The sequence below is a fragment of the Monopterus albus genome, unplaced genomic scaffold (assembly GCF_001952655.1).
Source record: "Monopterus albus unplaced genomic scaffold, M_albus_1.0 scaffold7.1, whole genome shotgun sequence".
Classification (NCBI taxonomy): Eukaryota; Metazoa; Chordata; class Actinopteri; order Synbranchiformes; family Synbranchidae; genus Monopterus; species Monopterus albus.
In genome coordinates, this window is record NW_018127887.1 from 5,102,199 (window position 1) to 5,112,413 (window position 10,215).

The window sequence follows — 10,215 nt, forward strand, 5'->3', positions numbered from 1 at the left end:
GCATCGTCTAAGTAGGGACTCCTTTAAAGACTGTTATTTTGGTATTTTCAACATGCTTTGTGATCACCTTGTTGTGCCACTATATGCAGCAAAACACATTTCCAGTGGCTGGACCATTAATCTGTCAGTACATCATTTATCAGATCAGTACATTCATTTCCTAAAATTCCATGGCCCAAGATGATTTCTTTTACGTCAGTCATTTACAAGACATTCCAACAGCTGCTGTGATTCTCCAGTTTGAAAAATACTGTTTGTGTTGATGTGTGAGCTGTCGATTATCAGTTGCAAGACTTTGAAGCAATAGTGTAAGCTAATGTCAGTTGGTCTTGCCAGATCACAATAAGAGATGCACAACTAGGGGCTGGAATTGAAAAGGTAGTGGCAGCAATGTTGGATGTTGTCAGAAAATTAATCAGCTATCAGAGTGTCTTTGAATATAGCTACAGAGTGGGGAGTATCTGCTCTCACAGCACCATCACAAGTTACTCTGATAACAAAATAAAAGCAATGAAATGTCTGCTCTGACAAACCAGCTACCTCAAACAAGTTTCCAATCTCTGCAAGAGAGGCAATCATCTGCCTGGAAGGTAGGGAATCAAATTATAAGAGAATTATTGTAAATGCTTTGGAAAATGGTCGACACTAATGTAACCATATCTGCTGTGGTCATCTACAACCCTTTAATAACACCAGTCAAATCAAAATAAAAAGCACCTGTGGCCTCATCTTGAAATCTGTAAGTAAATGACAAGTTAACACTGGGTATGGAGCACTGAGCCGTGAGTAGAAAATGACACTGTAATAACAATAATAAACAAAAGTGACAACAAAATCAAGCCTTGAGTTCAGTTTTGACTGTGATGCTCAAGTTTTGATTTTATTCCTTAATTTTGAAAAGACATTGTTGACTATGAACCAATGGCACATGGAATGAATGGGATGGAGAAGAAGAGGAGACAATTTGGTGAGTTGGGATGATGATCCACAGGAGAAATTACGTTATGCTTTTAAAACACTCAGAGCAAATTAAAATTTGTTTTTCATCTATATTTCAGTAGAGCCTTGAAGGCCAAATTTAAACATATTTACTGCAGATACGTTTATGATACCATACTGTAGGTGTGAGCACCCCCTGGGTGGACCTCTAGCAGAGTCTACAGGAGATGTGGTTTACTGTTGTTCATAATGGTTTGTAGTGAAAGTTTGTTCCTTTCTGTATCACATGTGCTATTGGCTCAAATAGTGGTGAGAAATCACCTGGACAGTGCGAGTGAGCTGCTGCCAAACAGATGCAAGTGCAGCAGAGAGGGCCAGAAGTGTGAAATCACTTTTCATAATGGCTCATGAAATAATATGTAATATGGTATATATATGTTCTAACATTTGCTTTCACTAATATGAAAATAGTCCTCTTTTCTCCTTTGTGCCTCATTCTCCTCCATGGTTGTTAAGCAGCATCCATTTGGAGAAAGTTGGAGGCCAAACAGGATGCATGTTACCGATGAGCTGTTAATGCTAATGAGCTGTAAGTGAATGAAAGAGGAATCAGTGTTATGCTGGTGGCGATGTTATATTGGATGTGAGGTTCTGGTGACTCTGTACAACCCCTCTCAGGCACTGCTCTGGGGCAGGAGCTCCCCTCCAGCTTTTGGGGCCCCTGGAGAGCCCAAGGGGCCCCTGTGTCTCTGTATGTTACTGTTCCCACTGCACGCACAGACTCCTTCACCTCCACGTTGCGCACGGAGGGATCAGGGGCAGCTTCAGGCCAGTCAGGCAACTCCTGGTAGCCCCCAGCCTTGGCATTCAGCAGATGGGACAATGAACCCAACTGGAAGTGGTCTCGATCTGCAAAAAAGAAGAGGAAAGGAATCAGGAATGCAAATATGCATGACACACAAAGGTAAGTGTTGCAGATAGGCCATCTTAAGGTGCTACCTTAGACCACTAGATGTAGGCTACAGCCTGAGCCCTATTTTTAGTCTGTATTTGTTTTGTAATTATTGTAACTGTAATTAAATATTTGCAGTTCGTGTTTACAATAAACTCATATCTACCACAGGATTATTCTGATACTAAAGAAAATTGAATCGTCTCAGGCAAGATATGGAGTTTTAAGGGGGATGATCGTTTTTCTGATTTCTTATCAGATTAATGGACATTAATTTGTGAGGTTTGAGATAATAATACAATAGCCCAAGAAAGTAAGCATTAACGATTAATCAGGTGTAACACTGTGAGTGTGGTGTTTTAGTATATCACTAGCGTGGTGCAGAACAAAATTATCTATGTAGTAATACTGCTTGCAAACCAATGATGATAAGATGATGTTAGGGGGTAGGACTAGATAAGTCTAACTTCTTCCTACTCTGTTCAAGCATGTACTAGGTATAAGCAAATTGATAATATACTTGTGGATATGTGTGGAATTATGTGTGTTGACATATTGACTGTTGTTACATGTTTGAAAGAATAAATCAAATCAAATCAAATCAAATAAGTCACAATGAAAAATATGTGTATCGTGTTTGACTGACTATGAGAGGGAGTATTATGTTTGACGCAAACTGTGGCACTTGGACTCTAAGGGTTTTAAAAATACCTCAGTTGCCTCCATGAGCTGTGTGTCACAGGTCCTGCTACAACTGCTGACCAAGTTGGGTCAAATCAAAGGGACAAGCTACAATAACTAACTTCCTGTGTTTTTACATTACTTACATATCTGTCCCTCTCACCTCCTTATTCCAAATGTTTTTCTTGATATAAACATTACTGTGCTAGAAAAACTGAAAATAAAAAAAATCACAATCTAGATAAAAATCCACCTGCTGATTAGAACACATATACTGTTTCTCATGAAATATAATACTACTTTGTTACCTTTCAACTCTCTATAAGCTGTGATCAAATGAAAAGTTTTATAGTAAATTACTTTTGTACCTTTAAATGTAGACTCAAGGACTGGTGCTGGTTTGAGGGCAAGGAACAGCTTCTTAGCGTACTTGCTGAGAGCTCCACTCTTCTCGGTGGGCACAATGAGCTGGCGAATGAAGCGCGCCCGATCACGGATGTCATAGTTCTGGTCGTACTTGGCCAAGTTGAGAACATACTGTGTCAACAGTTTAGTCTACGAGCAGAGGGGATTTGAAAGGATGTTAATTAATTAGTTACCACTGATTGTTGGGTGTTTCATTGTGTTTCCTGAATCGTTGTTAGGGTGTTGCTATAGTATGTATAGTAGTGACCAGGAGAATTACAGGTTTGCTATGGTATTCTGGGTAAGCTGGTGGGGTGTTGCTAAGTAGTTACCAATGCGGGTTAGAGGGTGGTTGCTGTATCTGCGTTTGCACCAGAAATTCCCTGGTACTTTTTATTCCCAGGAACTAAAGCCCAAGAAGTGTCCATGAGGTAAAAGATCCTCGCTCACACTGTGATTTGTACTTCCACAGCAGGGCCAAAGCCCGGGGAAGATTAATGCCATGCTCTCCTCCACAGCCTCTGTCTACTCTGGAGACTCGATTTTCAAATATACTAAACTCACTCACTGGTTGGCCTATTAATATAATGGTCTTTACAAACCCAAGGAGCTAGGAGTCATTTGCATCTGTGCACCCAAAGCGCATGTAGTGGAACTAGGTTCCAGAACAGGCTCCTGCTCCCCAGGGAAAGTTCGTCTGGTGGGGACAGGGCTGTTGTTTCTTGTCAGAGGTAACGAGTGGCAGTGATGGAGAGTAACAAAGTACAGTTATAACTGTTTGACACACTTGAATTGACTGTTACGAGTTTATTTTGTATTGGTGTTGTGTAAGTATTATATTTTTTTAAGTACTAGTGACAGACTAACATATAACATTAATTTGTACCTGTTTCGAGTTGGTGAGGTACAGCTTGGCAGCCAAATTGATAATTTGTAGCTTGACAATGTCTTCTTCATTAGTGAATGACTTGGCCATCTTTCTCAGGACATCCGGTGCAATTTTAGGTACATGCTCACAGTATTCCCCAATCAGCCACAGGATACTGGCCCGCGCCATCGGCACCTGAGAGCAGAGGTTAAATTACATGTCTAATGTAAACATGTACTTTTTCCACTGGTTCTACAGACACTGATGTAACAACTGGTTCAACATTCTTCGGTTTTTGTTAAAGTAAACCTCTCTGGGCAGTTACCTGTGCCCTTTTCCATGTAAATTGTAACTCCAAAAGCACAGCTGTTGTTTCCTTTGCTGCAACCAGAAATTGTCAGACAATGACAGTAGTTGAATGAGAATCACCTGTATGTTGTCTGTTAGTTTCGCCATGTGTTTGATGATGTCACTGTGCTTCTCTGGTTGCATCTGTAGCAGCTTTTTAATAACCACCACCGATTCAGCTACGACCAACTCTGTACAAGAGAGCACATTTATTTATTGAAATCATAAAAGAACATTGAATAAGTTTTATATTCATTTTCTATTCATCCCAGTTTGAGGTCTTTAAATAATTAGCTCAAATTTAGTTCCCTTACTTATGTGAAGCCTTTTATCTTCTGCTCCAATTAATCTAATAATAGAAATGAACTTTATTAAATCAGACTATTTGTCACAATCTGGCCTTGTTTTTCTGGCTCTTTCTGTTTCACCCACTTCCTCACCTCCTGAGGCTTTTGTATTTACCAAGCAGCAACCTCCAAGGCTGAGAAATGAAGCCTGTGTGGAAGTGCCAAAAGCTGTAGTTCCTCAAATGGCCGCTTGAGGCTCCAAAACAGAGTCAGTCCCCACAGACTCCCATGTGAAAATGCCCAACTTTACAGCAGAAATAAACATGTTTGCAGCCTGGAACAAAAATCGGTTTTGGTCTTTTTAGCTAATTACTCCTTCCATGATGACTGTACTGGGGATAAATTTTTAAATAACTCATCCATTTAAATTATATTGAGACTAAAATGTATAGGTAATTAAGGGCGTGGCCACTTTGAGAGGCAGGAGGGTCCCGCTAGCTGTCTAATGAGCTCTGCCTCTTTTCCCATTTTTGGATTGGACCTAGCAGGCAGAGTGAAGCACAAGCAATATGGTAATGGTCAGACATGAACTTCAAAACTGCTCTTCAGAAAAATGGGTGACTTCAAGGTTGCTTCGTCCACCTTTTATATACAGTCTATGGTATTTACCGGACATTTCCATATATTGCCTTTCCTTTTATCCCCATTCACCTGACTCCACTCTGCTCACCTGCACACCTGTTTGCCATTCTCCAGTCAGCCTCAGGGATTATATATGGGCCTGATTCTCTCAGTCCTCTGTCAGACTGTCCTGTGTGCTTTCCCAGCCACAGGGTTCCGGCCATACCTGCCTGTTACTGCTCTCTATGTGTTTAATCATTTTGGATTAGATACTTGTTTTGGATTCTACCTGTGATTGTTTGATTACTTATGTGCCGACTTCCTCTGCATGTACCACAACTTGTCTCTGTTGTGTATAAGCCAGTTTTTGCCTCTTGTTTACAGTTAATTGTTCTTTGTATCTGCTGGTCCGCAGTGTCTGCACTTGGATCCTATTCTTTCAAGGACTTTTTGTGACACTGTTAAACCAGTATCTGGCACTTCTGTCTGAATCATGTAATTCCTCCTAAATAAAATGTAGCACTTAAAAAGTGTAACATATAAAAAGATTTACCATCCCGGTTGGACAGCAGCTGCACCAGGCCATTCAAACACGTGTCCCTCACCTCACCGATGTTGGTTGCACAGCGGCCAATGGCTTGGGCCACAAAGTCTTTATCCATGCTTTTAATGTATGTCTACCAAAGAAAACATCAGCACAGTCACACAAAAGAAATCTGCTGCTAGTGAATTTCTCATTGCTGAAGTACAGCTCCAGACATTTTTGTTTTTCTTCTACTATGATTGAAGACTAGATTTATTCATAATAAACCATCACAGGTTCTGTTTCAGTGTACCTGAAACTCTCTGAGAATGGTGGAAATGTTTGTCTCATTGGCCAAATTGGTGAGGACCTCCAGCTGCAAAACAGAAACAAAACAGTGTTTATATGCAATAATGCAAACGTAATTTCATGTCATCCTTTGCTTCCAACACATCAACCTTAAGAACTGACCCTTCACTTGCAGCCCGATATATCCCATAATGAGATGGTGTTAAGTGTTATTCACTTTGCCTGCCAGTGGTTTTAATACTATGGTTTTAATACTATGGCTGCAGTATAAAACCACTTATTCCAAGAAAATAAGGAAAATTTAAAATGATAAAATGCTGTAAATATACCGCCTCGCTTCAGAGTTAAGAGAATTAATAGCCATCCATTAGCTCAGTGATAAAAGAGAAAAGGTTGGCAGTACAAGTCAGACTGGAGGAACAATAGGGTAAGATAGAATAGAAATAAACCTTAAGGACTTTGATCTGAGTTGGATCTGTAGAACGAATGTAGAAGCTCTTCAAGTAAGGCTCAAACATCCCCTGTGAATCATAGAGATGTGACGGAGGGAAAAACAGTCAGGTGAACCCACATTTCCATCAGCATTTGATCTGAAGTACAACATGCACAATAACAAATAGTGTAGCACACAAAATACCAGCAGGTGTAGCTCACCCTTCTCTTGATGGTCATTGTTGCCACATTCTGAAGAACAACATACTGAACTTCACTGTAGGAAGAAACATAAACAGGAGAGATTGTTGGACTAGAAAAAAAGATGGAGCCTATTCAAAACAATGTCAGTTTGCCTTGCCATTGTTAATGTGCTAACTAGGTGGTTCTTCTAAATTTGTCTGGCTAACTGAATGAACTTCTGCCCTGGACACAAATTTTGCTTAGTAATGACATGATCAAAGTTGCATTTTTCACATTTTGTAGACATTGTTTGATTACAACATGAAAACAGTGGCTCCAGAGTTTCTTGAGTCAAAAACAAAAAGGCTAGTGTGACATAACATTCACAAACAAGGTCAATAAAGAATTTTTTTTTCTTAAGTTGTGTAACTCACCTGTTAAATATCCAGGCATTATCACTTAAGGTAGTTGTTATAAGAGCTAAGATGGCACTGGCTCCAAAGAAAAGATGAAGTCTAATGAAACATATCCTACAGTAAAATGAATTTCTGACAAATCCTCCCGAGAGAGATGCTGCTCTTTGGTCCTTTCTGAATGATGATCCCATTACAGTACACCCAGAGCCAGAAGGGCAGTTGTTCAATAAGAAGCTGACAGCCTGCAGGGCTTAGAACCAAGAGTCCACCGAGGTGCCGTCATCACTCCTTATGCTTTATGCTTTCATGTACTACCTCAGTCTCACTGAGCTTCCTGTTTAATTGCATTTTCTGCTCCAGGGCTATAAAGATTTAGTTTACTACCTTCACTTGTCATTTCTTTGTTGTCATACTGTTTTCCACTTTACTAAGCTTTTACTCAGCTGTGGTTTTTTTCTTTTCTTTTTTTTTTATTTCTTTTTTTATTTTTTTGCCACTTTGACTAGTTTTTTTGTTCCTGTTCAAGTGAGAGTCATAAACGCAGCTCTCATTATTTCCACCTCAGCTCATTAGGGGGTTGGCTTGAATTCACGAGATAACTCTTGGAACATGCTGCAGCCAAAACCTTTGGTGTATCACTTTGATTAGACAAATCATGGACAGTAAACCTCACCTGTGGCTCCTCAGGAGACGGACAAGGGCCTTAGCGATCACCCCTACCTCCGCTTTAGGAGCAAGATGGAAATACAGCTGAGCCACAGCCATCACCACCTGGAGTGTTCAGAGGATGGGGTGAATTATCAGCAGTGATACAATCTCACAGTATGGAGAGTCAGCAGGCTGTGCTGTGCTATGCCGATCTAATGTGTGTGCACAATTTAAAAGTGCAGTTGTCTCACAGCTGCGTTGCGGCTCTGCAACAGTGGCTTTGTGTTCCTCAGCAGCAGCCGGTGGTCTGGATCCATTACGTATGGTTTTCTCTTGGCCATGGCAGCAACCTCTGCCTTCTTCTCTTTTTCCTCCTCGTCTTCATCCTCATCTTCATCTGAGCCATAGAAAGTCTTCTCCCCGCCGCTTCCCTCTTCCAGCAGAGACTCCTGTGGAGACAGTGGGGATTAAATTGTGTGTTGGGGACAAATAGACCATGGCAGAAATCTGTCTTTCATGGAAATTAGTTACTTACTGGTAAAAAAAAAAAAAAAAAGTCAATTTGTACAAGAAGAAGTGTCATTACACCTTGTGGTGTTAGACAAACATGTTGTGCAAAATTACCACAATAACAATGTTCAGCACAGTATGAAAAACGGCTCATTTTATTGCTAGATGCTAATGAGAAATAAGTTGACAGGTGGGTCTGAAGAACTGATAAATACAGAGAAAACAAATCACCAATTTGGCAACGGAGAAAAGAGAAAAATAGTGAGAAGATTATTTCAGTTTGTACCCTGCATAGTCACAGTGGCAGAACTGGAAGAATATAATTAATCCAACAAAGTAAGATGTGTTATTGTTAGAAACAAATCTGCACCTATACACTTTTGCTGCATAGTAAACTCCTGCGTTACAGTTTACTCCTTAAGGGAATAAGTATATAGTCCTTTGTCATATGTAATCAAAGTATTTATGGTACAATACACTGTAAGTAATGACAGTGTATTAGTAAATTTAGATTCAGAGACAGTAAAAATGTCATTGTCCTTACCAAGTGATGACAGTTTGTCTTTTACACGACTCATAAATTAATAAAAACCACACAGGACACATGGGGTGTTATATACTAGAAAATCATAGTAAGTATACAGTATCTGTGTGTTAACACAATATTGTTTAAAACTGAATTAGTCAATGGACATAAAATATAATTGACAATCAACATTCCAATGCCAACAAAGTATTTCACTGTAAAACAAATATTTTTGCTTCTTGAAATGCAGGCTGATGATCTGTAAAACTGAACTTATTCTGGATGGGATTCTGACTCACGTTGATGTTTGGGTTGAGGAACTGGGTCCTGGCATAGCGGGTCAGCATGTTGATGATGACGACCTGGCCCCACTCCTCTACGTCAATCAGGAGGTTACACAGCTTTCTGTAGTTCTTGTGGATCAGGTCGATGCGCTCCAGACACACCTCCTCAAAAGCCATGACAACACTTCCTGCTACCAACTGCAGCACATTTTCAATCACACAACAGGGTGGTGATGTCAGAATACCGTCATTAAAGACCTTTTGTGGGCAGAGTACATATTTATTATGACTCTTTAAGCACAAAATATTACTTGTGCATTCTAAAATGATGTCCTACTGTAAGTTCAACTAGAGACCTACAAATGTTTACTGTTTCCTTCCTGATATTGTACTTTGTGCACTCTGTGGTTTTCAAACTTGTGTTTGCATTTGTTTAGTAAAATCTAGTGAATAAATTATTGAATCAGCTATGTGGGCAGAAGAAAAACAGACCGTGGTTTTGTCAGCAAGGAGTTTCTCTATGACTTCAATCAGCTGGTCTTTCTGTTCTGGATCCAAACTGAGAGCAGAGAGGGATAAATCACTCAGATGCATGGAACAAAAAATGCTAGAGCTATCAATCAGTTACATAAAACAAATTGATTTAACTGTCAGTGTGGTGACAGGTCGACATTTTACTACCATAAAAAGTTTTAATTTCATAATTGCAGCAAGTCATAATAACACACATCAGTATTTAGATTCACTGTGGTGAGTAAACCCACAACAGGGAGTCATGATTTTTTGTGTTTTCTACAACTGTCTTGGGTCACCTGTAGAGTTTAGGAATCGCGTGAGCAGCTGTCTTTCTGACATATGGAGACATATCTGAAGCAGCTTCTTTGATGGCCAACATCATGATAGGGACAATGATAGTGACTCGAATGCTAGAGAGGACACGCAGAGCACTGGCTCTGATTAACTGGTTTGGATCCTGCAAAAGTACACAATAAAAAAAACGATAAATGCTGTGTCTGGCATTGATTAATGAGCTTCATTCTAAAATGAGAGTCCACAGCATTGTGAGGCTCAACTCTGCCATGAGGGCAATGCTAACAACAACATTCTAAAAACATATAGCATTGCTGAGGTTCATCAATTTCATCATATCAATCAGTTCTGGTAAATCTGAGGAAACTGTCCTATGTGAAAAGTGCTCTACCTTCAAGCCTCGCTGGAACGTCGAAATGGAAAGCAGAGCGAGATCCTGCTGCTCCTCTGCATAACGCACCAAGTAAACATAC

At 40.0% G+C, this 10,215-nt stretch overlaps 1 protein-coding gene across 1 annotated transcript in view; it reads right to left on the bottom strand.

Moving 5' to 3' along the window:
* Positions 1 to 10,215, bottom strand: part of ap3b2 (adaptor related protein complex 3 subunit beta 2) — a 30,559-nt gene that overhangs the window by 9,212 nt on the left and 11,132 nt on the right. Inside the window, exons 4-17 of the mRNA XM_020621091.1 lie at positions 10,134 to 10,215; positions 9,745 to 9,905; positions 9,425 to 9,491; positions 8,948 to 9,130; positions 7,864 to 8,061; positions 7,638 to 7,735; positions 6,588 to 6,642; positions 6,383 to 6,454; positions 5,938 to 6,000; positions 5,655 to 5,778; positions 4,275 to 4,384; positions 3,864 to 4,040; positions 2,941 to 3,127; positions 1,730 to 1,848 (exon numbers count right to left, since the gene is read on the bottom strand). The exon at positions 10,134 to 10,215 is cut by the window's right edge and continues 12 nt beyond it. Coding sequence (XP_020476747.1) covers positions 1,730 to 1,848; positions 2,941 to 3,127; positions 3,864 to 4,040; positions 4,275 to 4,384; positions 5,655 to 5,778; positions 5,938 to 6,000; positions 6,383 to 6,454; positions 6,588 to 6,642; positions 7,638 to 7,735; positions 7,864 to 8,061; positions 8,948 to 9,130; positions 9,425 to 9,491; positions 9,745 to 9,905; positions 10,134 to 10,215 — 1,696 coding nt within the window. The remainder of the gene's footprint in view (positions 1 to 1,729; positions 1,849 to 2,940; positions 3,128 to 3,863; positions 4,041 to 4,274; positions 4,385 to 5,654; positions 5,779 to 5,937; positions 6,001 to 6,382; positions 6,455 to 6,587; positions 6,643 to 7,637; positions 7,736 to 7,863; positions 8,062 to 8,947; positions 9,131 to 9,424; positions 9,492 to 9,744; positions 9,906 to 10,133) is intronic.